We start from the raw sequence: 24930 nt of genomic DNA, 5'->3' as shown, positions 1-24930 counted from the left end.
GGGGTAAGACGATGGCGGTCACTTCCTGAGTGACATTGCTTAACTTGAGTTTTTTTTTTTATCCGCCGTCATCTACCCTGCTTCTTCATGCCACCTCATGACTGTCTACACTCTCTTTTTATATTTCCTTCTATTCTCCTTGTCCAAATTCGACGTTTTGCTGGTCTTGTCCATCAATACCGAAGACACACAGGCCTGGCAAGACTAGCAGAGACGAAGAATGGTCTCTCATTACTCTTCTCTTATGAATACCCCTTTGGCAGCATACTGTTGCCTGTCCCTTCCTTCATTCCCTTTGATTTCCTTTTTTCTTTTTTTCTTTTCCTTGATTTCCTGTCAACTTCGCCACTTCGACTCTTGCTGCCACATCATCATGATTTATTTGTCTGATGCGCTCGTCCGTCCATGATAACGTTTTGATGAGTGATGACGATTGGACGCTGCTCCAATGCTTACTTATTATTGAGTGAATGACCCGTGGATGATGAATGATGGCGAATCTTATGATATGATATTGATCGAGCCTGCCTGTCTGTCTGTCTCAGTTTGTTCCAATCTTTTTCTTTTCTTTTCTTTTCTCTTTTTTTTTTCCTTCTATCTCTCTTTTCTCAGATTCACGACTCCATTCTCAGTCTATCTTATCTTATCTTTCTTGTCCTATTTTTTTTCTATTCTTATCTTATGACATCCTCTTCCTTCCCATCTTTCATGCCAACCGACCATCAACGATGAAAGAAAGCATGCATCATGATGCATGGTATCGATCAATCAATCATGTGTCTGTCACGAACTGACGTTCGAGCCATGAGCCATGACTGATGGATGATGAACTTGAACTTGAACTTGAGCTGGCTATCTTAGATAGGATAGAGGATCAATTTTATTTTTTTATTTTTAACTTTCATGTCATTCATCTCTCTTTCTACATGATTATCATTAATCATTAATAAACCAGCTTCGTAGGGTGTATGTAGAGTAGGAGTAGGAGAACTTAAGTATGACATTGAGACAATAACACTAAATTAAAAAAAAAACAGAGAAATTCCTTTCGTCCAGCCATTCATGAATACTAAGTAGGTAGGTAGGTACCTCATCAAGTAAGTACTTCATCCTGTACTGTACTGTACACCCAAAACAAAACGCCTTCGCTAGGAACTAACATAGGAGACAAAAAAAAAAGAAAAAGAAAAAAAAGAAAATAGAGAGAGAGGGTATGGTGAAGGTAATAACTCAGTGACTGTCCTTGTTTTAATGATTCAATTCACTTCTCTCGATCAAGTTTCTCCTTCCTTCGAGATAGATGAGCCTCCAACTTGCGGATCTGCAGCGAGAGACCCTTCTTCTCGGCATTGGCGACTAACCACGCCTCCATCTTTTCGCGGACGTATCGCATCGAGTTTAGCACGGGGAGTATGGTGCTGTTGTTATTGTTGTTGTTGTTGTTGTTATTGTTCCCCTCCTGCTCCATCTGAACCCAGCGATCGGCGCCAGGATTCAGCAAGAGATCGAAAACATCGTTCCAGATCTCGCGGTCCCAGTAGCGTTTCAGGGATTCTCGAATGCGGTACCTTTTCGCGCCGTTGCCGTTGGAAGAATTCCTCCTGGAATTGTCGGGGACTGATTCGAGGTATTTGCCAAAGAGCATGGTGTGGATCGTCACGGCGACACCGTACAGATCGATCTGATACGTCCACGGCCTCATCTCGCGCACTTCGTTGCACTCGTGTTCCCCTATCTCCCACTCGGCGATGAACTGCACGCCGGGCTGGAACGCGCGCATGTCGATTCCTCGCCCAAAGTCGATGAGCGTGAGGCCTCGCTGGCGCCAGTTGCATCGGCCCCGTGGCGAATAGTGGACTTCGCTGGGATCCGCCATGGCGTCGTCGTCTTCGAGGTCGATGAGAGACTCACTTGGAGGCGTGGGAAGACTAGCCTTGGACTTGTCGTCAAATCGGACGAGACAGTTGTCCGGTTTAATGTCACCGTGCAGGATACCGCATGCATGGAGTCCCTCCACGGTCCTGAAGAGCTCGACGGCAAAGAACATGGCCAAAACTTCGTCCATTCCAGCTTCAGCGTTCCCCGTGCTCGTGATGGCTTCCGTGCGGACGATGTTGACGAGATCCAACAATGTGCCTTGACCACGGTAGTCCTCCACAAGGAACGATTGGTTTTTGAAGAGGTGGAACTCATGGGCCTGAACAATGCTTTCTGCCGCTCGAGAATGCTGTGGCGAGTTGCGCAACCGATCGTGCGCAATCCTGATCATGTAAAACTCCCACGCGTTCGGTGGATCAGTCTCCACCTTTATGGCCTCGAGATCTTGCCGATACATAGTGCGCTGCCATCTGCTGCTACTGCCGTTTGGAGAAAAGCAACGCTTGTTGTTGGCATTGACGACGTCACTTTCGTTGTCTGCAGACGAGTCATTGTCGACACTGTCCACACTCTCAGCAAGATACACGGGGGCATAAGCTCCAGCTCCTAGCTCTCGCCTGATAGTGTAGTTTCGGTCTGCACCCTTAAACCTGAGAACTGGAGCATTGAATGCTGCCTTGTCTCCACTTCTCGAGGGCTTTTTCAGGGCCTTGACAAATTTCTGAATGTCCGCCGCATGGTTGCCGCACACGTCAGAGTGGTCGTGATATCCAGTGTAAGATGCCAAAGGTGGATCAATAGATTTGAGAATCTTATTGCGGATGCCCCTGTCCGTAGGGTCGCATTGCGCTTCTTTGATGATGAATGCCTTCTCAAAAATGTTCTTTGACGAGCCATGCTTTTCAGGGGAACGTCGCAATTTCTTTACAGGGATTGGCGAAAAGTCCCCAACATCAACGGACAAGTCTTGACCTTTTAATTCTGTGACGTCTGCAACTGGGCTAGAACCCAGGAGATCTCCAACTGGTAGACCAGGGGGCGTGTGGTTTGCCTCTGGCACAGGCTTGCATGGTGTTTTCGTGTCGTAGTGATTTCTTGCAGCTGTCATAGAAGGAAGAGAGTTTTCTGTCCTCTCAATGATGGGGGTCATGAAAGGCAGTCGATTCGGTGCCATCATAGCAGCATCGCGGTATAGGCCAACAGGGGGGTTGTAGTCCTCAGGCATCTCTGGGATAAATCTCTCTCTCCTTGGCTCTGGAGCGCTGTTAGCAAGCGGAGATAGATAGGTTTCATCTGGAAACTGACCATTGGAGACGCAGTCAGGTTCTGTTGCATCCAGGTTGTCACCCTGGGTGCTTTCAGGGTGTTCACCATCAGAGATTTTAGGGACATGCTTGCTGGTTGAAAATTCAGTCCATTCACCAGCATCGACACTGTCTGTATCCTCATCATCCTCATCGTCTTCATTTGTCCTCCTTAGCGTACTGGTCTCGTCATCCCCGAATTCACTTGTGCCTGCAGACACCCGACCAGTCCCAGTACTTTCACCCGCGCTAGTATAACCATCATCCTCATAGTCACTCTCGCATAGGCTGTCACCGTGATCTGTATTAGCAATCTCTGATTTCAGTGGCTGATTAAATATGCTATAGATTTCATCTGTTGCAGCGCGAGTGTGGAAGGTCATGGTTGGCTCTGACGTGTTTTTGCGCTTTAACTTGGGTCCAGTCGGAGAGTCCAGGTTTGTTTTAACTGCGCACATTGTTCAGCTCTAGAATCGCAGCACAGTAATTCATGCGATAGGGGAATATGCTTACTTGTGATTGTCTCGCCAATCTCCCGCACCTTGATCTTTCTAGCCTTGCTGGATTTGCCATCACGAGGTTCCTCCTGGAGTTCTACTGTCTCTGTTTGATGCGAGGACTTCTCTCGAATTGCGAGTCTTTGGTTCATGTCCCCCTCCAAGGCCTTGTCTGTGCTCTGCTGCTTGTAATCCTGAAGGGGTGGATTTCGACTTGTGGCATTTCCTGAGATTTCTTTCAGTGCCTTTTTCTGTAAACTCCAGTCTTTCTGCATCCAGCCCCGGCTGATCGCCCGGAGTTCCTCGAAACTTATCTCATAGCCGGGATTCTTGTAATCCGGATATACGGCTTCAAGGTTCACAAAGACGCGCTCTCTCCTACCGGTTCGTGGATTTACTGCTTCTCTTACATGATGGTCGGGAATCTTGCGTTGACCTTGTGATTCATCTTGTGCATCTGAAGCTGACTGATTACACAAAAACGCAAAACGCCAGTACCCATGCCAGTAATTAGTCCTGTGATCGTAAATATGTGGAATTCAGAAGAGAGGAAATAAACTTGAATGGTACTTACCTCATCCCTGTAAATCGTCATCTTCTCAACCGGTCGTGACCTCTTTTCCGTCTTCAAGGTCTCTCCAACCCACGGCTTCGCCTCCATTGTGTTCTCTTTTCGTCTTTCCCGAAGCGATCCAATGCTCTCCCATCCTTTTGACTGTGCGCTCACAGCAGGTTGACTACCAGCTGAGGCGTCTGCATCAGAGAAGACAGCAAGCTTGGGCTTTCCGGATCTGGTAGTTGAGCCTCCTCCAATGCCAGCCCTTTGCCGCTGAGCTTGAGAGTCTGCTGGCGCAGTTCGCGCAGAGGAGAAGGGGTCAACTTTTGCCGCCAACGCCGGACGGACTGTTGGCAGAGCAGGTGAAGAAGGTCCGTCACTGCCCCGAGGCCTCTGTTCGAATCGAGTTTTGAATTCGCCGAATTTGCGAATCAGCCTCTCTACCGGACGTGCTTCGCGCTCTATGCCCAACTTGTAGACTTCTTCTGCTTGCGTCCATCGTCCAGCGCCTTCCAGCCAAGCCGCGTACTCCTCATAGAAGAGCGCCAGACCCTCGCCCACATGATGTCGCGCAAGGAATGCAAATGTCTCTCGCGGGGCATCGGAGAAAAGTCTTATGTAGTGCAACCATAGTCGCAGATAACGAGGGTCATTCTTATAATGTGGTGTGGTAAGAAAGGCCTTGGTTGCTCGCTCCAGCAGGGGAAGGAGCCCAGACTCTGGAGTTGCCTGCGCCGAGGGATACGCGTTCAGCGTCCACTTGACATAACGATCGTATACGTCGAGAGGGTCGTCGGAGTCGACGCTTGCTTGAATTTCGGCTTCATACTCTTGTCTGATGGCGTCGTTGAGCGTTTTCGTGTCGTTCGGGGATGGAGAAGCAAACTTATCACCCTTGCTTCCCGACGAAAATATCTGGGCGAGGGCTCGTGCTGATCGTCCACCTGGGAGCGACTGGATGTTCTCTTTCTGTGACTCGATCACGTCGAAATTGATGAGGTCTTCGGAGACCGACATGTTTGCGACTCGCGCGATAAGAAACCTTCTGTTGCTGGTGTCTAGTCGAAGATCATGCGCGGCACGACGAGTAGATACAGAGAGTATCTGTATGTCTTCCGTCAAATAAGGGCTGCCTTTGCGAGCCCTTTGCCGTGCCGCGAGTCGCTGCTAGTTAGTATAATGAGCAGAATTGCAGACTTTCTGTTATCAGTGTTAGGATCTGCCTTGTTGCAGATAAACAGCCAAACTCGTCGTTGCCCCGGTGACCAGTCACGTGAGTTAAAATTAGCCTCGTAATGAGTCAGCGCAAGTTGGAACCTTGAAGCTGTATACTAAGCATTGTGCAGATTTAAAAATAATTTTAGCATTGTATTCTTCGTCTTTTTTTCTTACTCCTCTCTGTTGCTAATTGCTAACATGACAATGATAATTCATGTATCTTCCAATGCGCAGGTATGCAGTACTTCACCGTGTATGGTAGACGAGGGCGACCAGTCGCGCTACTTCTCGGCGGCGCGAATGCCCGAGCTGCAGCTTCCCGCCGGAGCTAGCAGCTAGCAGCTATCAAGCACAAGGCGCCTACCAAGGTGCTATGCTCATCCATCAACGCTGATATCAGTCTCCTGGTCTTTTGTTTTCTTTCCTGAGATGAGCGTGAGAATACGCAACAGAGATACTTCTTAGAACCGATTCTGCAATGCCTGCGCGCGCCTCCCGCAGAGCACCCGCTGCGGCCCCAGAACCATTATCCAGCACAAATTCACCACTGAACGGTAGCAAGAAAAGAGATATTGATGACATACAGGGCGAGTCTTCCCCTCTAAGGAGGTCAAAACGAGTGAAGACGGGTGTAGGCCTGAATCTTCCTGCAGACGAGGACGAATCCACCAAAAGCCCTGTTGAAGACAGCAGAGCGCCTACTGACAGCCCGTCGAGATCAAAGCGAAGGAGCGCGAGATTTACGGAGACGCATGTGAAGGCGGAAGAAGAGGATCTCTCCAGGAGTGTGAAGTCGAAGCGTACAGAACGATCAGCACTGAAAAAGTCCTCTTCCACAGATAACAACGCCGAGGGTGTTGTCGTGGCTAATGAAGCAGAGGAGGAGGAGAAAGAGGAAATAATCACAAAGAAAACGATCTCTAGAAAGACAAAGACCACAGAAGAGAAGGAGACTGACGTGATGGCGCTGGCCCCACGAACCCAAGGTCTGCGGATGTTTGTGGGAGCTCACGTCAGTGCTGCCAAAGGTTCGTTATCTTTGAAGTCCTATCGCTGTCGATTCCATCAGCCGCTGCAGGCTTTGTATGTAAATCAGCTAAAATATGAATTTTTGTGCTCTAGGAGTCCACAATTCCGTAATAAACAGTGTCCACATCGGGTAATTATTGCTTAGACGAACTGGCCGTAAGGCATGAAAGAGATATTGATAAGCTAACTCCCATTGCATAGAGGGAATGCTTTTGCGCTGTTTTTGAAGTCGCAGAGGAAATGGGACAACCCGCCACTGCAGGATGACCATCGAGACCAGTTTCGGAAGTTATGTGCCGACCATCAATATGACGCTTCAAAGTAAGCATGTCTCTATACCGGAGGCAATGAAAAGGACGCTAATTCGAATCACTGCCGGCCAGACACGTTTTACCTCACGGTTCATATCTGGTTAACCTCGCGCAGGAGGATAAAGCCAAGGCTAAGCAGGCATATGATTCCTTCCTAGATGACCTCCGCCGGTGTGAGCAGCTTGGAATTACTCTCTATAACTTCCAGTTAGTGTCCTTGAACTGTGTTCTCCAGAAGAAGCGAAAAAAGCGAACCTGGTACTAACCGGCATGCAGTCCTGGTTCAGCAAATCAGACCTCACTGTCTTCAGCCATCTCTCGTCTCGCCAAAGCTCTGACCAAGGCGCTCTCCGAGACTTCCACCGTGACGCCTGTGTTGGAGACAATGTGTGGCCATGGCACCACAATCGGGGGATCTTTGTCTGATTTCGCTTCCTTGCTGTCTCAAATTCCACCCGAATATCATTCTCGCATCGGAATTTGCATCGACACCTGCCACAGCTTTGCTGCGGGCTACGATCTGGTATCTCCGGCCGGGTTCAAAGCCTTCATGGACGAATTTGAGAAAGTCATTGGCCTCAAGTACTTACGGGCCCTACATCTGAATGACTCGAAAGCACCCCGAGGAAGCAACCGCGATTTGCACGCCAACATTGGAACCGGGTTTCTCGGTCTCCGGGCGTTCCATAATGTTATGAATGAGAAACGCTTTGAAGGCCTGCCCATGATACTAGAAACACCAATCGATCGACCAGATCCGTCATGGGTAGCTGCTAACGGCGGCAATGCAGAGGGCAGTGACGCCGAAGCGGAAGAGTCAGATGAAGGAAGCACCAAGAAGAAGAAGAACCAGAAAAAACCAAAGCAAAAAGCCTCTAAACCAAAGAAGGTGCCCATGATCGAGGACAAATCCGTCTGGGCGCGCGAGATCAAGCTCCTCGAGTCATTGATCGGGATGGACCCGGAGAGTGCAGAATTCCGGACCCTGGAGGCCCAGCTGGCGGAAGAGGGCAGAGCCGAAAGAGAGAAATACCAGGAACAATACGAGCGGAAACTCGAAGCCGAGGAGAAGAAGAGGAAGAAAGAAGCGGAGAAATCGAGGGAGAAAGGCCAAAGAAGCCTAGTCGATATGATGAAGGGACAGGGAGGAGGGAAGAAGAAGAAGAGGGGTGATGATGATGCCAGTTCAGGCGGGGAAAGTGAGTAACTATTATTAAATATAACTATCAAGCATATAGCAACAGATTGAATCAACCATGTACACTAGTATGACGACTTGTGATTTGTGATGGGCTGCAAAATGAATATCCTTATGGACTCTGTACCTAGCTAATACTTAGGTACCACCCACATGTTTCCCATTCAGGACAGACAGACAGACAGACACTATATATATATTTTTACACCACAGCTTGACAAACACCAACAAGAACCTTAGGCATGCAACCTACCTAACCTACCTAGTCAGTAAAGTCGACCTAGCTAGCTAGGAACAGAAAAGAAAAAGGTTACATGCTCCATGTCTTGCCCTATATATATTTAATACTACCTAGGTAGGCTGCAGGCCTTCTCAGGTTCGAATCACCCTTCTCGTCAGAGAGATGCTAGTCGAGTACTCTACTGTATCTCAAAAAAAAAAAAGTTATGGCTTACTAGGTAGATTCCAATAGGAAAAAAAAACCTTAAACCAGCAACAGGATAAACGGTCGGTATTGGTGTCCCGCCCCGATATCTGTAATTCTTGCTTTGTATCTACCAACAAACAACACAAAACATACCCAAGCGTACGTAACAAGAGGAAAAGCGCACCAGGATATCTAGCGTAATCGCACTAGCAAAAAAAGGAAAAATGGGAGAGAGGAAAGTAAGGAAGGGAGGGAGGTTTTGGATGCAGTCTTCAGAAGAGATGAAACCAGGTACAAGAAACACAGGTTTCTCAGCTGGGATATCTTGTTCTCTCGTGAAAAGAATAAGAAGAAATGAAAAATGGCTAGGGCATCAACATAGAAGACTGTGTACAATCCAAATTTTCCAAGTATGTATGAACGGAACGCCAGACGCCAGGTGCCTATGTTTCTGAATATACATATCACCATAGAACGGATATATGTATTATGAAGGATAGGAAAACGACAGTAGGAGCGAGATATAAATAAGAAGCTTCTGCTGAAAGGTTTGTAGTATACGAAAAAAGAGGTGAACCCACATGGCGATATAGGAACCGCCTATCGCTGTTCCTGCCCATCATGGCCATCTCTATCTCAAAATGCCTCCCAATGCTGCGTCTGCAATTTGTGTCTATGAGCCGGAAATAACTCTGGGGGAAGTGTTTGCGCCACTGGCTCAAACACGAAGGAATCCTGACCTCAACGGATGTGATTTTCCGGTGTGATATTAACGTTGTCGCCCGCTTCCGCAGTCCTCGGGGCACCTAACTCCCCGGCAAAGGCTTGGTCCGATATTGCTTGATATGCTCCTCGACCCTCGGTACTGCTTCCAATTCCAAGTCCCAACCCACGGCTGGTTTCCCGCTCCTCTTCGACGGGTGAGATGCTGTAGCCTTCCGCATGTTGTTCGCGCTCCACCTCTTTTCGAGCATCTCTCCTCATCTTGGAGATTTTCATGTAGTTGTATGAAGCAATACTTCCAATCGTGATAATAAGACCAGACACGTTGACAGGAGTTAGTTTATCGTGGAAAACGACGCCGGCGGCACTGATGGTCACCACCTCTTTGAAAATGCCACATATGCTCAACGTCACGACGGAAGACCGTTTGAGGAGGGCAAACTCGGACGAAATCATACAAAAAGCCAAGACGCCCGGGAAGATCAGGAGCAAGATCCCAGTAACAGGACCACGGGCTTCCGACAAAGCTCCAAGTCCCTCGGCGATCTCGCCGGGCCCTTCGACCGCAAGTGCGATGGCTACAAGGGTGAGGAACATCACGGGGGTGAGGAAAAACAATGTCGAAAAGGGGTTTGAGGTCGCCGGGTGACGGAGAAGGAGAATCTGAGTGAGGGCCCATCTAAAGCCTGAGAAGAAGGCCGAAGCAATCACCAGAGCGAATCCGAGAGCGTTGAAGGCTGTCTCGCCAGCCACCATCATGATGACTCCAATCGTCATGGTCGCAATGATGAGGATCAGTTTGATAGACGGTGCTTCCAAGCGGAAGACAAAGGCAAAAAGAAGGACGAATGCAAGTGCGGAGGATTTGCACATGGTGAGGAAGGTGAGGGAGATGAACTTGAGGGACATGTTCCCAAGGCCAACATCCAGAGATGTAGCCCCGCCGCACGGCACCAGGCGTGTCACATAGAACAGCTTGGTCATAACAGGAGTGTCAGGAGAGGCAGCAGTTCCCGCAGGCGTGGTCGGATGTCGAGGACGAAGAGCCGGAACGAAGTAAAGGATAAGAGCGGACAAGACGAATTGGACAGCCATGTGCAGGCTCGTGGTAAACAGAGGAAAGGGGAAGACAATGGCATCTTCTGAAAACATCCACTTATTGTACTGTTTCATGCGGAGTCAGCATTGCAAGGCTTCAAGATCGACAATGGTAAGAACGACTTACAATCGAGATGGATAGCGAAAAGAGGTACCATAATCCAATCAACGCAGCATTTATCAGCAGCCTCACGATGACATTCTTGTCGGCCAATCGATACGGGTTCTTTTTCGAACCGGCAATGCGAGCGTCGAGCCGCCTGCGCTGCTTCTTTCTCCGCCGCCGTCTTTCATTCCTCTGCTTGGTCGTTAAACCGGTCTCTTCATCATCGTTCAGGTCCTCATCGGATGGCGCATTCTCCAACTCGCCATCTGTCTCCGCAATGGACGATAAGTCGGACGAGTCCGTGTCTTCGGCCGTGAGCGGCTTCTGCTCCTCTCCCTTTGGCCCGTCTCCATCACGAGGGCTCGAGCGGCCTGCCCTCTCCTCATGGGGTTCGTTTGACAGTCGTGATTGCGATGGGCCCCCCGCGCCTGTCAACACCGAACTCCGCCTCCTGTGATGATTTCCTGAGGTCGACAATCCCTCCATGTTTGCATGAGAATCTTCGCCGATCAGATCAGATCCAAACGACCGAGACGGCGCCCATTGGCGGTGAAGGAGGCGGTTCGCAGTCCAGCGGAGACGGAATCCAGCAGATTAGCTCGACCGCAGCTCAGCACCCAGGAGAGCAGATAGGATGAAGGCGCCGGGCTGCCTGATATCTTCCGGCGTGAAGGCGGGCTGGGGGGCGACCGATGGTCGCGTGAGAGGGAGAGTGTCAGGGGCTCCGACGGCCAGACAAGACAAAAAAAAACGGAAGCAAGGGAAGGGACCAAAAACAAAGGGAAAAATTGAAGAGAACGAATAGGGCCCGCAACCAGACGGGGCACGCTCAGCGGACGACGGAGGATGGAGAGAGTTGATGGAGCATGGAGGTCGCAGGCAGACTGGCAGCCAAGGATCAGACCGATCCGGGGTCAGCGCTGGCCAACGTGACCCGGCGGAATCTAAGCTCCGGCCGTACAGCGTCACCCCGCTGCGTACGCCTCCCTTTCAGAGCCAGCACGAGTCCAAGGCTGCTGCCGAAGACGCTGTGGGCCCCAATGAAAGAGATCAGCCGGCGTTCTCTGGTCCTTTCAGATTCCATGTGCAGGGTTGATTCCAAGGACTGACCATGCAGTCAAGAGCCCGCCAGTGGGCAGCTGCTACCAACTCAATGGCGAATACCTGTCGCCAATGAACGCCCAAAAGTCTAAAGAGACTCGGCTGTTGCCAGGAAAACAGTGCGTCCATGATGATGCCATGCCATCGTCGTTCGGCCGGAAGATCCGGCGCAGGACGTATGGGTGCTCTTGCTAGGTACTTGAGCGCCAGAAGACTCCCGTTCTGCAGATGGCGATCTCTGTCTTCTTCTGCACTGAGATCTGGGAACGTTGTTCTATCAGAGCTCTCTTACTGACTTTCGACGCTATAGCCTTACTGACTTTCGACGCTGTAGCCTATCGCAAGCCTCTGTTCCCTCCGTTTGATCTTGCTTTTCTTGGCGGTTGTATGAGATTGAGCACTGTCAAGGACCAAACATTATCATGGCGGAAGAATCGGGATACAAGGCCATCGAGGATTACGGCATCATCGGTGACATGCACACTGCTGCGCTGGTGAGCAAGGACGGCAGCCTGGACTTCATGTGCTGGCCCGTCTTCGATTCCCCGTCAGTCTTTTGCAGGCTGCTCGATAAGAACAAAGGAGGGCACTTCAGCGTCAAGGCAACCTCCTCAGATGGGTCGACGCCGATAAGCAAGCAGAGATACCTCCCGTATACCAACATCCTGGAGACCAGGTGGATTCACGAGGACGGTGTCATTAACCTCTTGGATTTCTTCCCCGTCTCTAACAAGAAGTCCCCCCAGTCTGACCGAAATCTTTCTGGCTACTGTCCATGCACCGAACCCGGTGGGAACCGGTGGAAGACCGGTGCTCGTCATTCCGGCGTCGTCAGGAAGGTCGAATGTGGGCGAGGCGCAATGGATGTCCACGTCGAGTGCTTTCCCGCCTTCAACTATGCGCGAGATGGCCACACGACACGCGCCAATCTCAGCAATGACACAACCGAGAATAAGCTGCAGACCGTGTACTTTGACAGTGCCACAGAACGACTGCAGCTACACATCTTTGTTAACCACCGAGGGGACAGACAGGGTCAACCCAAAACAGAGTTTCAAATTGCGAGCCTGCCCGGGCTCCAAGGGCAGGGTCTGATCGCGGACCTGCGAATCGAGGAGGGTCAGAGTGTCATCTTCGTCTTGCACAGTCCGGAAAAGACCATTCCGGGGGCGAACTTGGTGGACTCCTATCTCGGGCGATTGGAGATGGAGACATTTGAGTATTGGACGGACTGGTGCCGACAATGCACGTTCCGCGGCCACTATCGAGAGCAGGTCGAGAGAAGCCTGCTGGTCCTCAAGCTCCTCACATACAAACCGACAGGAGCCGTGATTGCAGCTCCGACCTTCTCCCTTCCCGAAAACATTGGGGGGAGCCGGAACTGGGATTACCGATACTCTTGGGTGCGCGATACGTCATTTACCCTATATGTTTTCCTCAAGAACGGGTACAGTGAAGAGGCGGAAGCGTATATCAGCTTCATCTTCGATCGCATCTTCCCGCCTACATCGGGCAAGTCACTCATGGAGGTCCACCGTCCCTTTTTGCCCATCATGTTTACCATTCGGGGGGATTACGAGATTCCCGAGTATGAACTTGATCACCTGGAGGGTTACCGGAACAGCAGGCCGGTACGCATTGGCAACGCAGCGGCTTTCCACACGCAACTGGACATCTACGGCGAGCTGCTGGATAGTATCTACCTTTACAATAAGTATGGGAAACCCATCCAGTACGACCAGTGGGTCGCGATCCGGCGGATGGTCAACTACGTGGTGGCCGTGAGAAACTCACCCGACATGTCGATTTGGGAAGTACGTGGGCAACCGCAGAATTTTGTCTATTCCAAAATGCTGCTCTGGGTCGCGCTGGATCGCGGGATACGTCTGTCCGAGAAGCGGGCGAGTTTGCCCTGTCCGGATCGGTCGGAATGGATCCGCGTGCGCGACGAGCTGTATGATGAGATTATGGACAAGGGGTATAATAGCGAGAAGGGCTTCTTCTGCCAGAGTTATGAGCGCCCGGAAGTGATTGATGCAGCGACGATGATCGCACCATTGGTGTTTTTCATCGAGCCAAACGACCTCCGATTCATGAGGACGTTGGAGCAGGTCTTGCAACCACCCGAAAAGAACGGGTTGACGAGCGCGAAGATGGTGTTCCGATACGATCACGAAAAGGCTCATGATGGTACGCACCTATGTTAATGATTTGTTCGCTGGGAGGTATACTAATCGTTTCCTTTCTTCAACAGGAGTCGGAGGCCGCGAGGGAGCCTTCATCATGATCACATTCTGGGCCATCGAGGCCATGTTCCGCGCCTCCAAATACACCAAAACCCTCCCCAGCGAACCCTACGGACCGAACATCCGCAAGACAGCCATCGCCCATTTCGACAACGTCCTCTCCTTCGCCAACCACCTCGGCATCTTCTCCGAAGAAGTCGCCGTGTCGGGCGAAGCGATGGGCAACGTCCCGCAGGCGTTCAGTCACTTGGCCTGTGTCAGTGCGGCGATGAACCTGGCGGGGAGTGGTGACTAGATCTCGTCCTAGGTCCAGAGGTCGCGGTTGGAAAAAGAAAGACAAAAAGAGACAAGTGCCTACATTCCGAAAATTAAAAAAAAAAAGATGGCGAACTGCTTGACATTTACATGCCACGCTTGCATCAATTATTTATTTATTTAGTATTTACAAAAACAGACTGGAAATAAATGAATAAATGAATGAATGAATGCATCATTTATTTAGTGACAGACAAATAAAATAAATAGATAGATAGATAGGGGAAAAAGGATAGGCAGATGAACAACTTTTTTTTCGTTCCTTTCCTTCATTTTCAAATGAATCAGGTGCATCCACCAATCCACCAAGCAGACGGTCCGGTCCAGTCCAGTCCAGTACGAACTAATTACCCTAGGTAGGTAGGTAATTAAGCCGCTTCCGACGGAGCAATATATAGTTAATACCCGTAAAGATGACATCAGCTACCCACCACTTAGCCACCTAACCACCTAGGTAGCTACCTAGGTAGCTTAGGTACCTAAATAGATACTTAAGGTATCTATCTATCTATCTATCTATCTAGCCTAGCATTAGGTACCTATTACAGGCTTGCTTGCGGAGTGCCTTCGCGAAGGTCCTGACTGAGCATTTGCATTTACATGTAAATATAGGCATATAGGTAGGCATTAGTAAGTAAGCCTAGGTACCTACCTAGTCTAGAGGCTTACTAGGTAAGTAAGTAAGTAAATTCATGTATTATTGGTCGATCGGTTGATTGATTGATTGATTGATCGATTGATCGATTATTTGTGATAGAAACAGTTAATTGTATAGTCGTGTTGTGTCGATACCTAATACCTAATATCTAGAATAGGTAGGCTGGCTATTTTTTCCCAGGTCATACATAGATCTTATCTTGCTTACTCGTTTCAGCCCTCAGTAGTAGTTGTAGTAGTACCTACATACATGGATACGTAGTTTGAAGCTAGCTGTTCCCTGCTTGCTCGTGCTATACTTGCTCCTCCCAGATCACTCACAGTGGACCACACGTCAGTCGATCCCTGCTCTCTTTCTCACCGATAGATACCCTTTCAAGCGTGCCTTGGACTACCAAGGACATGTTGCAATCCCGTGTCATTCCAAACATTCAGAATAAAAAAAAAGGACTTTCCAGACCTATCGCCATTTTAGGCCGTATAGGGCTGGAATGAGCATAGACTTGGTTGCATGCATCTAACCGCCCTTCCTCGGGGCTGGCGCTGAAGATGTATCAAGATGGTTAGGGACGGCCACTCGATCTTTGGCTCCAGCGCCCCCCTGCGCCGCACCGGCGTGTCGAGCGAAGTGGTTCGTATTTCCCATAGCGGCACTGGCATTGCGCAGTTCGATCTTCTTCCGTTCCATCTCCAGCTGTTTGAACAAGTCAGTTGGCTGCTTCTAGGTGACAACCAAGGATAAAATCTTCCAACGGGGGGGTGCGGTATGATATACGTACCACCTTGCGAACTCGTGTCAGAGCAGCCGAGTCGCCGGCCACCAATGGCCGGCAGTCATCCACCCGGTACGGTTTGGCGATAACCACTGCATCCGCAACAACGATGCTCGTTCCATCCCACCGAGCAGGCATTGTGCGGCTAAAAGCATCGAACAGATCCTGTGCTTCTCGAGTCACACCCTTGCCTCGCCGCGCTTCATTCTCCTGCAACTTCGCAACCGCGCTCGCCTCGCGAGCTTTCAGGGCACGGATGTCAAGGGCATGAAGCGCCGGAGATGCATTGGTGAAAGGTCCGTCGGTGGAATTGGAAGACGGCGCGAGGGACAGCAGTTGGAAGGACTGAATCCGCGAGATGGGGATAATGTGATAATCGCTCGGTTGTGTCTGGTTCGCACTCCCTGCCGGGGCGGATTGGTTCGAGGTGTTGATGGCGACCAGGTTCGTGATCGGACAGGCCGTGAAAAGAGTGCCTTCGAGGGTTGAAGAAACAGGGGGCGCTGTCGTGATACGGACACTTTTTGTGTAGCCAGTTAGAATCTGAAACAGATGGCAAATCCCAGGCCCGTGCAGGATTGCTTACCGCGCTCCAATAGCACCACTCAGTGCTGCCTCCAATGGCACCATGGCTGTTGCCATTCCAGGACCCGTCGCCGTGCTTGCAGGGCCCAGGCCTTGAGCTTTACCTCCCACACTTTGCCGCTTGTTGTCCGTCATGGAGAGGGGGTTAACCGCCTCAACGATGCGTCTCGAGACAGCAGGTACAGAATCGCCTTTACCTGATCAGTCCCAGGCAGATCACGACAAAGAAGGACAGGATGTCGATCGTTTGTCACTTACCGGCTTTCGATGGTCGATATCAGGACATGGGCAAATGACGAGGAGGAACCAGAGGCCGCTGTGACTGAGATCAACCTGTGCCTATCCCCTATCAAACTGTGCCAATTGTTCACCACAAAAGAGCTGCAACGTTCACCAAGATCCACCAAGCACGCTGCGGACGGCGATAATGCGCTTGCTCAGCAAAAAGGGGAAGAGCGGAGAAGAAGCAAACCAAAGAGGAGGAAAGGAGCGACAGAGAAAGGAAAACAAAAAGCACAAAAGCTCGAAAAGACAACTGGTCCTCAATAAGCGGAAGTCAACGCAGGCATAGACTCCCTTGGGCAGAAGGTCCTACTTCCCATGCGACAGGGGGAAGTTGTCGTGGAGAAGAGCTGCTGGAGTGGACATGTGCGCGACAGCACTGCATGAGCCAGCATGACTGCTGGAGCGGATTTACTGGGCCTGGTCCCTCACATGGGACCGCCTTGGCCCCTTCGGGTTTAGCGCTGGCGGCGGCAGCAACCGGAGCTTCACCAAAGTCAACCACACATTTATTCCGCCGGACAGAAGGCGGTATACTTAGGTATCCCAGGACAGTGCTCCTTACTGTATTTATTCTCTTCACAGGAGCATCATTAACAATGAGATGTGGTCTTATTCAGGACCACTGTGATTCACTATCCAAAACGGATAGCTTATATCATTCCTTTGTTCATAACAGAACGTGTGTAACAGATCGCTACATCTAAATACACTGTAAACACGTCCGACATTTTACGGAGTTGCTTTCCATCTTCTGTGGCGCGATTAAAAGTCTGTTCGAGTACATCTGCACCACAGGTGTTTCAATTTTGGTGATATTCTTCTCCCAATCCACTTCGCCAAGTTGCTGTATAGTCCTTCAAACGACGTAGGTCGAGGCAGAGACGCTACCGCCACGGCCGGTCCAGTTGACATGGATGTCCTTGTCCGCAGGGAAGTTGTCGTTGGCAAACTCAGGCTTGATGCGGAAAGTGTGGGCACCGAAGTAGTCACGCTGAGCCTGCAGCAGGTTGGCCGGAAGGTCCTTGGTGCGGTATCCATCGTAGAAGCTGAGGGCCGTGCTGAACGCCGGAGCGGGGATACCCCAGAGAGCAGCCTTGCTGACGACATCTCTCCAGCCGTCCTGGGCCTTGTGGATGGCCTTGTTGAAGAAGTCGTCGAACAGCAGGTTCTCCAGGTCGGGGTTCTTGCGGTAGGCGTTGGTGATATCCTTCAGGAAGACCGAGCGGATGATGCAACCACCACGCCACATCAGAGCAATGGACGGCTTGTTCAATTTCCAGCCGTACTCCTTGGCAGCCTGCGATTTAAAATGGTCAGCAAAAGAGGTCCCTTCATGATCACGAAAGCAATTTTTTTTTCCCCCTTTCTCGAACTTACGTTCTGGATAAGCATGAATCCCTGGGCATACGAAATAATCTTCGAGGCATACAACGCCTGCTCGAGGTTGTCGATGAAAGCCTGCTTGTCACCCGTGAACTGGGGGGTCGGGCCGCCGAGGAGCTTGTTGGCCCGAACACGCTCGTCCTTGATGGCACTCAGGCAACGGGCGAAGACGGCCTCGCCAATGAGGGTAACGGGCATGCCGAGATCCAGAGCGTTGATGGAAGTCCACTTGCCAGTACCCTTCTGGCCGGCCTTGTCCAGAATCTTCTCCACGAGGGGAGTGCCGTCGTCGTCATTGTACTTGAGGATATCGCGGGTGATTTCGATCAGGAAGGAGTCCAAGACACCCTTGTTCCACTTGGCGAACACGTCGCCAATCTCGGAGGTCGACATGCCCAGACCACGCTTCATGAGGTCGTAGGCCTGTGTAACAGGAAGATGTTAGGATCCAGTTTTTTTTTTCGTGCCACGGGAATTCGCTCGAGGACGCGATGGATGCTCACCTCAGTGATCAGCTGCATGTCACCATACTCAATACCGTTGTGGACCATCTTGATGTAGTGACCGGCACCCTCGTCACCGACCCAGTCACAGCAAGGCTCACCTTCGCTCTTGGCTGCGATGCTCTGGAAGATGTCCTTGATGTATGGCCAAGCCTCCTCGTTACCACCGGGCATCAACGAGGGACCGTAACGGGCACCCTCCTCACCACCAGAGACACCAGTGCCAACGAAGCGAATGCCCTTCTCGGCCAGGTACTTGGTACGGCGGTTGGAGTCGGGGAAGTGGGAGTTACCACCGTCAATGATGATGTCGCCCTTCTCCAGGTGAGGCAGAAGGGACTCGATGAAGTCATCGACAGGCTTTCCAGCCATAACCAGGAGCATGATGCGGCGGGGCTTCTTGAGCTTGGCGACGAACTCCTCAATGGAGTGAGCACCGACGATAGACTTGCCTGCAAAGTACATGTCAGTTACTGGACACCACCCTCTGTATCGCACTGGCAGACGCACCCTTGGCCTCGTTTTCGAGGAAACGGTCGACTTTGGAGACGGTCCGGTTGTAGGCGACGACCGTGAAGCCGTGGTCGGCGGCGTTCAGGATCAGGTTCTGACCCATGACAGCCAGACCGATCAGGCCGAAGTCACCACTGGGGACGGGTTGCGCCGGAGCGCCGACATTGATGCCGGCCAGGCGGGCGCTGAGGTCAGCCAGATGATCATGTCAATGAGGGGAGTCACACACGCGGAAAACGGGGTAGTGTAGAGGGCAGGGCATGCGATAATGAAGCTGCTGGAGACATTTTCAGAAGACGAAACGAGTCGGCAATGACAGCAGATGAGTACAGGAACTCAATCGCAACAGGCCAATGGTTCCCATTTCCGTCCTTCCTGGGTCCAAAGCTTGCCCATCATCTTACAAGATCGGGGGGTGTTCTGTCGCGGGATGGCTTGGGTGGGACGATAAGAGGGGTCGAGCGACTTACACTGCCTGGTCAGCCATGACGACAGGTGCAACTCAAAAAGTCAGAACGGCAGGTTGAAACAGATGGCACTGGGGAGGGGATTCTGTAGAAGCGCTCTACAGGACCGTGGAGGTGAGGAGGTGGAGGAGTTTGGGGAGGAAGTTTGGAGAAAAGAGAGGGAAAAAAAAGAAATGAGCGCAGCGGCGGTTGAAGTACGATAGGTAGCTGTCAACCAGCAGGCGCGATTCCCCGGTGACGGAGGCTGTACCAGGGAGGTAAGGTACTACGGGGTTCCAGGGCCATCTGCGAAGACTTGCAGCGTCTCACTAATCATGAATCGACCGGAGTCTGGCTTACGGAGCAGACGGAAGCACCGCGATACGAGCCTGCCGTCATGGTGGGACTGCTGGCTTTTCCACGAGGCGGGGCACAGAGCAGGTGGGAGGCTATGACGCGGTGCCCGTGGATTTTGCTGCTATCTCTTGCTTTGTATTTCGTTTAATTGTAGCGGTTGTATTCGATATCCTTGATGAATTACTACATACGAATCTTATTCTTACCAAATAAAATAAAAAGAACAAAACGTCGACCGGAGGGAGCTCGACGAGCTGCCGGAACACTCTTGTCCGGGCGAAATGCTCCCAGGAGGGGTCGCTGTGATAGGCGGGGCAGGGGTCGCCTGGAGGGGCAACCGTAGCATGCTGCCGGTGAGCATTGCCAGGGCCATTGTCCTGCACGCCGCAGCAGCCTGTGGCCAGACAGCTGCTGCACATCATCGACACGCTGAGATCGCAAATCAGTGATGACAAATCGTTTGCAGCCCCTGGCAGAGCAAGAGTGCATCGCTCATGGACATGCTGACTGTCCTGTGCCATCGTGCAGATGCCGATGGCCGGTGGAGCGCCGGAGATTGGCATCCGCTGCTTAGTCATCGGGACTTCTGCCGACGCCAAGCCACTGCCCGATGTTCTGCCGGCAAAACATTTTATCCGGTTTCGCTCGGTTTCTCTCCATTGCCAGCATGCGCAAATTGCCTATTTTCATCCCACGCGCTGTGGTCCACTAGGCTCTTGATAGTGCCAGACCCTTGGTCTGCCTGGACAGTGCGAAGAGATCAGAGCACCTCCGAACCATCCACGCGTCCGGCATCTGTCGCTATCGCTTTCGCCCGACGTTACCACAACTGGACGACTCAGCCCACGCCGAACGTGTCAATTGCCGCCTTCACTCCCGGTTATTGCTCTTCACGCCGACGGCATTCGGAGTGAGCATCCATTCCGTATTTCGAACTGGTCTCCACTCAAGAGGTCCTGGAGGATTTCCCAACAGCTCAGCTGCTCAGTGTTCGTTTCTGCAGCAGGGTCGATCGTGGTGTGCTGTGGTAACTGCAACAGCGCAGCGATTGCAACCTGACCCGAGTCGCCAACGTCGTCCTGTGTCTTGATTGATATTCGAAACTGTTTCTTTGAGAATTACTCCTACTGGCGTACCGTCGAGTCGATTTCGTGCCCGTCAAGGCTGAGGACTCGTGGGTGTGACGTGTGGCGTGTAGCTGCGCCATTAGTCAGGGCCTGCTGAAGGTACGTTTCTACGATCAGCTGCTCTCTTGCGCCCTTCTGTGCGAGTGCGCATCTACACCCGTATCGTTTCTGCTCGAGCCCTTCGTTCATCATGTCCTTGCCGCCACCTCCAGGTCTCAAAAAACTGCCATCTTCGCTGCCTCCGCGCCCCCCGCAACCCGCCTATTCGTCCGCACCTTCATACTCGTCGCCAGGGACCGCCCCTGGTGTTGCCAGCAGCGGATATGGGGCAAACCAACAGCAGAGGGCGCCTGGAACGGGCTACAATGCCTTCACCGCGTTCCAGCCGCGTTCCGTAGCGTCAAATCAAGCTTATCGCACTAGTAGTCCGATCGTCTCTGGTCCTACGCCGCCCGCTACTACAAGTTATCCGCCGTCAACGACAGGCTATTCAGCCGCATATCAGAATCCGCAGCAGTCATATCAGGCTGGAGCATCATACTACGGCCAGCCCACTTATGGCGATGGTACGTACGGGCCTTCGCCCGTTCCGCAGATTACCAACCCGTTTCCAGTGCCGGGGCAAGACCAGTCTAATGCTTATGGAGCCCGCGGAAAGGCGTATGGGCGCAACGACAGTGGGATGGATCCCGAGTTGGAAGCGCAGATTGCGCAATGGCAGAGCGCATACATCAGTAAAGACGGCGATTCTTCGTCCGCCTCGGCGAAAGGGGCAGGACGCAGCGGAACTGCAACGGCCACCAGTGCAAATGCTGGTGCTTCAACCGCGTCTTCGAACACTTCTACGGCTGCCAACACACCTGCCTCTGGTGCAGAATCCGGGCAAAAGACGGTGATCCGGTCAGGCGGTGGTCAGACCTGGACCGACCCCACTCTTCTCGAGTGGGATCCTGCGCATTTCCGTCTCTTCGTGGGTAACCTCGCGGGCGAGGTGACTGACGAGTCATTGAAGAAGGCCTTTTCCAAATACCCATCCGTGCAGAAGGCGCGGGTGATTCGTGACAAACGGACCGAAAAGAGCAAAGGCTATGGGTTTGTCAGCTTCAGCGACGGAGATGACTATTTCAAGGCTGCTCGAGAGATGCAAGGGAAGTACATTGGCTCTCATCCCGTGTTGCTGAGACGCGCCACGACGGAGATTAAGCCGGTAGTCGTTGGGAAAGGAGGCAAGAAGGGAGGGAACGGTGGAGGCGGTGCTGGGGGAGGCCAGGGAGGTGCAAGCAGTGGGAAAGCGAAGAGTGATGGGGTGAAGAAGCAGAAGACCAAGGGTGGGTTGAAGATATTGGGATAGCTGCAACTATACGAGCCTAATTACTGCGGAGCATAATAATGGCGTTAATGTAGATAATCAGGGAACAAGAGTATCATAAATTCAAATATTAATCAGAACAATTGCCCTCAGAATGCAGCTCCCTCTCCAATAATAAAAGCGATGGAATCTCAGGGAGATTTCCCTTCTAGGTCATGTATGCAGTTCATTCGGTTAATTAAATTATTCCTCCACTACACACCACTGGCCGACCCGGTCCGGGTCAATCTTATATAGGATTTCTATCGGCTATTTAAGAACTTCGCTTTCTGCCGAAGCGAACTACGGCATATACAAAGACGGTGGTTAGCCATTTCTATCTAGGTAATAGTTAATAGTTCTCAATCGAATCGAGAAGATTCTCTTCTTCTTCAGCATTTATGCTGAAAAAAAAAAGCAAACGGGTGTGTATTATATATATTATCTGCCCATGTTGTGAGGTGTTTGGAATAAACTCATACATAAACTGGACATACTTGTAGGATTTTTTTTAAAAAAAAATGCATCTTTGTTAAGCCCTCACTCATTCTTAATTTTTAATTTGGTTGCGATATTTTTCTGCATGTATGTATGTATGTACTGTATGTACTGTACAGACAGGCAGACAGCAGTCGAGAGATACTCCCTAGCTAAAACAACGACAGGGGATATCGAATATGAATCAGCCGTTGGCCATTAGGTTAAGGTACCTAGGTAGGTAGGTAGACATCAACCGTACTTCATACGTACTGTACTGTACTCTGCCTAGAAAGAAAAAGAAAAAAGAAAAATCTAACTTCTCACCATGCCGTCATCCGATTGATTGATTACCTATGATGCAAATATTGTAATTCCATTCCGAGGATATATATATATATATAAATTGGGTTGGCTAGCGATTCCAAAGTTTTCTTTCTTTTCTTTCTTTCTCTCACTCTTGCTTCTACGCCATGAAATGAAGATTCAATCTTACCTACCTACTTACCTGCCTAGCTGATGATATCAATATCAATGTTAATATAATTTACAAATTTCTTCCATCCATATAATATTCCAATATCAATATACTGCTACATACATATATTGACGGTCATCCAGCATCTTGATCTTGAATCTTGATTCTGATAGAAATTTCTATTCGTTTCGATCCAATTCAATTCAATCCAAATACATACATACTGTACCAACACATAAGACACTTGACTAGCTAGCCCCCCCCCCCCCCCCCCCCCTTTTTTTTTTTTCCACTCACTCACATATTAATTATTCTATTTAACAACCCTCTCTCCTCTGTTCAATATTGAACTTCAGTGAACGCACTGTCATCCACTCATCACCACCATCATCATTTTCTCCATCCAAATCTCTCCCAATGATGACCAGAAAGTTAAAAAACTGGATTCAGAGAAAATCACTCAATTCAAGCCTGCATTGCCTTCTGGTAAGAGATTTGATTTGTTTCTCGATGTCCATGAAAAAAGTTTGTCTGAGGGAGAGAAGGGAAAAAATGAAGAAATGGTGATGGTGGTGGTGATCGAGTGCTGGCATGTACTGTATATATATCTACATGGGTGTATCTAGCTTTTCGTTCGTTCGTTTATTTTTTTTCTTTAGATTTGTGGAATGAATATTTCATCAGTTCATCATCGTCTATGCCATATGGAGTGTCATATTAGACTTTACCTGAGATACATAAATCTAGATAGAGCCCGGATTCAATGCTAAGGAAGATCCAGGGATACGTTGTATTGATAAGGAGAACCAGGACAAATGTCATAATGTCATTAGATTACATTAGTATGTTCTAAGTACAGCACTCCTTGTCCCCGCAGGTGTCTGGATATGTGCCTTCGTCGTGACTACCCGATCCTGCGGATCTTCCTCGCCGGCTGCCACTCCTCGTCCTCGTCGCTGCTGAAAAGCAGCTCGTCGTCAGCAGCACCACAGCTGTGGTGGCACTCGCTTGGATAGTCGCAGTTCTCCCAGCAGTTCCTCTTCCTCGGCTGCTGCTGCTGCTGGGGTTTCGGGCACATGGCCCAGAAAGACGACGACGACGACGACGACGACCGCTTTCGCTTCTTGCTCGCTTGCTCTTCCTCCTCCTTCAGCTTGCGGACCTCGTGATGCCAGTCGTTGAATTCTCTCCACCCGCTGTAGTCGAATTCCGCGAAGCAGATCCGTTTGGGCCGGTCGCCCACCCGCGCCGTACAGTAGTAGTGGCCGTCCCGGAGACAGCGGCGGGTGACGCCCAAGCGGTACTCCTGCCCACATCGGTGGCATGTCCAGGTCCAGGGATATGGAGTGGGCGACTCCGGCGGCATCCCGTCTTCGGGCTGCGAGTCATCCTCGGAGGGAGGAAGATCCGGGGTAGTGGGAAGCGAGGAAGTGTCGTCGCTGCCGGAGCTGACAGCAGAAGGGTCGCTGGACGAGGACATGCCCTCGGACATGATGTCGACTGTTAAAGAAGAAAAATAAATGAATTGAGGGCCTGCCAGCAGAACCCGGTCGAGAGCGATAGATACGATTCTTGCTCTCGTGTCAAAGGAATATGGACAAGCTGAAGAGACGCTGTGAAGGCCCTGCCTTCGAGAGAAAGAGAGATGAAGATTAAGAATGCGCAGTCAGCCAGCGACACCCAAGAGAAGGATGTACAAGAAGAAGAAATAAATGATGGTTCGTGGAAGGAAGAGATTAAAAGATTCCAAATAGGATCAAAAAAGAGCAAGTCTTCAGGAAGACAGCGTGCATCATGACAGGGACTGATGGAGGTCTCCTGCCGTCACTGACTAGGAGCTCGCAGTGAATCATCCTTCCATAAAGAGCTGTTTAATCGGGCGAGCATTCACCGGTCATGTCGGCTTGAATAAAGAGAACAAAGAGCTCAATGAAAACAATCAAAGCTGTGTAGAGATTATCTTTCTGTGGGGCTTTTTCTGCCCGTTTGAC

General features: G+C 50.7%; 9 protein-coding genes across 9 annotated transcripts; 3 read left to right on the top strand and 6 right to left on the bottom strand.

Annotated features, from left to right (window-relative positions):
* Positions 1 to 1261: 1261 nt before the first annotated feature.
* On the bottom strand, positions 1262 to 5252 carry T310_2832 (Checkpoint protein kinase (SldA); the record flags this gene model as incomplete). The annotated part of the gene is made up of 3 exons (XM_013474264.1): positions 1262 to 3630; positions 3696 to 4146; positions 4254 to 5252. The coding sequence occupies 3 exons, from the start codon at positions 5250 to 5252 to the stop codon at positions 1262 to 1264; spliced, it is 3819 nt and encodes a 1272-aa protein (XP_013329718.1).
* Positions 5253 to 5931: 679 nt separating this feature from the next.
* Positions 5932 to 8042, top strand: T310_2831 (DNA (Apurinic or apyrimidinic site) lyase, endon uclease; the record flags this gene model as incomplete). The annotated part of the gene is made up of 5 exons (XM_013474263.1): positions 5932 to 6536; positions 6684 to 6803; positions 6866 to 6964; positions 7070 to 7992; positions 8032 to 8042. The coding sequence occupies 5 exons, from the start codon at positions 5932 to 5934 to the stop codon at positions 8040 to 8042; spliced, it is 1758 nt and encodes a 585-aa protein (XP_013329717.1).
* A 1117-nt stretch (positions 8043 to 9159) lies between these two features.
* T310_2830 (Nucleotide-sugar transporter) lies at positions 9160 to 10831 on the bottom strand (the record flags this gene model as incomplete). Its single annotated transcript, XM_013474262.1, has 2 exons — positions 9160 to 10305; positions 10367 to 10831. 2 exons carry the CDS (start codon positions 10829 to 10831, stop codon positions 9160 to 9162), a joined length of 1611 nt encoding a protein of 536 aa, XP_013329716.1.
* A 1037-nt stretch (positions 10832 to 11868) lies between these two features.
* On the top strand, positions 11869 to 13987 carry T310_2829 (Glycosyl hydrolase; the record flags this gene model as incomplete). Its single annotated transcript, XM_013474261.1, has 2 exons — positions 11869 to 13636; positions 13701 to 13987. The coding sequence occupies 2 exons, from the start codon at positions 11869 to 11871 to the stop codon at positions 13985 to 13987; spliced, it is 2055 nt and encodes a 684-aa protein (XP_013329715.1).
* A 1194-nt stretch (positions 13988 to 15181) lies between these two features.
* On the bottom strand, positions 15182 to 16157 carry T310_2828 (uncharacterized protein; the record flags this gene model as incomplete). The annotated part of the gene is made up of 3 exons (XM_013474260.1): positions 15182 to 15358; positions 15444 to 15957; positions 16024 to 16157. 3 exons carry the CDS (start codon positions 16155 to 16157, stop codon positions 15182 to 15184), a joined length of 825 nt encoding a protein of 274 aa, XP_013329714.1.
* A 1006-nt stretch (positions 16158 to 17163) lies between these two features.
* On the bottom strand, positions 17164 to 19193 carry T310_2827 (Phosphogluconate dehydrogenase (decarboxylating); the record flags this gene model as incomplete). Its single annotated transcript, XM_013474259.1, has 5 exons — positions 17164 to 17604; positions 17685 to 18113; positions 18194 to 18645; positions 18704 to 18891; positions 19177 to 19193. The coding sequence occupies 5 exons, from the start codon at positions 19191 to 19193 to the stop codon at positions 17164 to 17166; spliced, it is 1527 nt and encodes a 508-aa protein (XP_013329713.1).
* A 460-nt stretch (positions 19194 to 19653) lies between these two features.
* T310_2826 (uncharacterized protein) lies at positions 19654 to 20030 on the bottom strand (the record flags this gene model as incomplete). The annotated part of the gene is made up of 2 exons (XM_013474258.1): positions 19654 to 19680; positions 19716 to 20030. 2 exons carry the CDS (start codon positions 20028 to 20030, stop codon positions 19654 to 19656), a joined length of 342 nt encoding a protein of 113 aa, XP_013329712.1.
* Positions 20031 to 20826: 796 nt separating this feature from the next.
* T310_2825 (RNP domain protein) lies at positions 20827 to 21987 on the top strand (the record flags this gene model as incomplete). The annotated part of the gene is made up of 1 exon (XM_013474257.1): positions 20827 to 21987. The coding sequence occupies one exon, from the start codon at positions 20827 to 20829 to the stop codon at positions 21985 to 21987; it is 1161 nt and encodes a 386-aa protein (XP_013329711.1).
* A 1856-nt stretch (positions 21988 to 23843) lies between these two features.
* T310_2824 (uncharacterized protein) lies at positions 23844 to 24431 on the bottom strand (the record flags this gene model as incomplete). Its single annotated transcript, XM_013474256.1, has 1 exon — positions 23844 to 24431. The coding sequence occupies one exon, from the start codon at positions 24429 to 24431 to the stop codon at positions 23844 to 23846; it is 588 nt and encodes a 195-aa protein (XP_013329710.1).
* Positions 24432 to 24930: the final 499 nt, after the last annotated feature.

This window comes from Rasamsonia emersonii (genome assembly GCF_000968595.1).
Source record: "Rasamsonia emersonii CBS 393.64 chromosome Unknown ctg1118621760041, whole genome shotgun sequence".
In the NCBI taxonomy this organism is placed as follows: domain Eukaryota; kingdom Fungi; phylum Ascomycota; class Eurotiomycetes; order Eurotiales; family Trichocomaceae; genus Rasamsonia; species Rasamsonia emersonii.
This window is presented reverse-complemented; position numbering and strand designations above follow the sequence as displayed.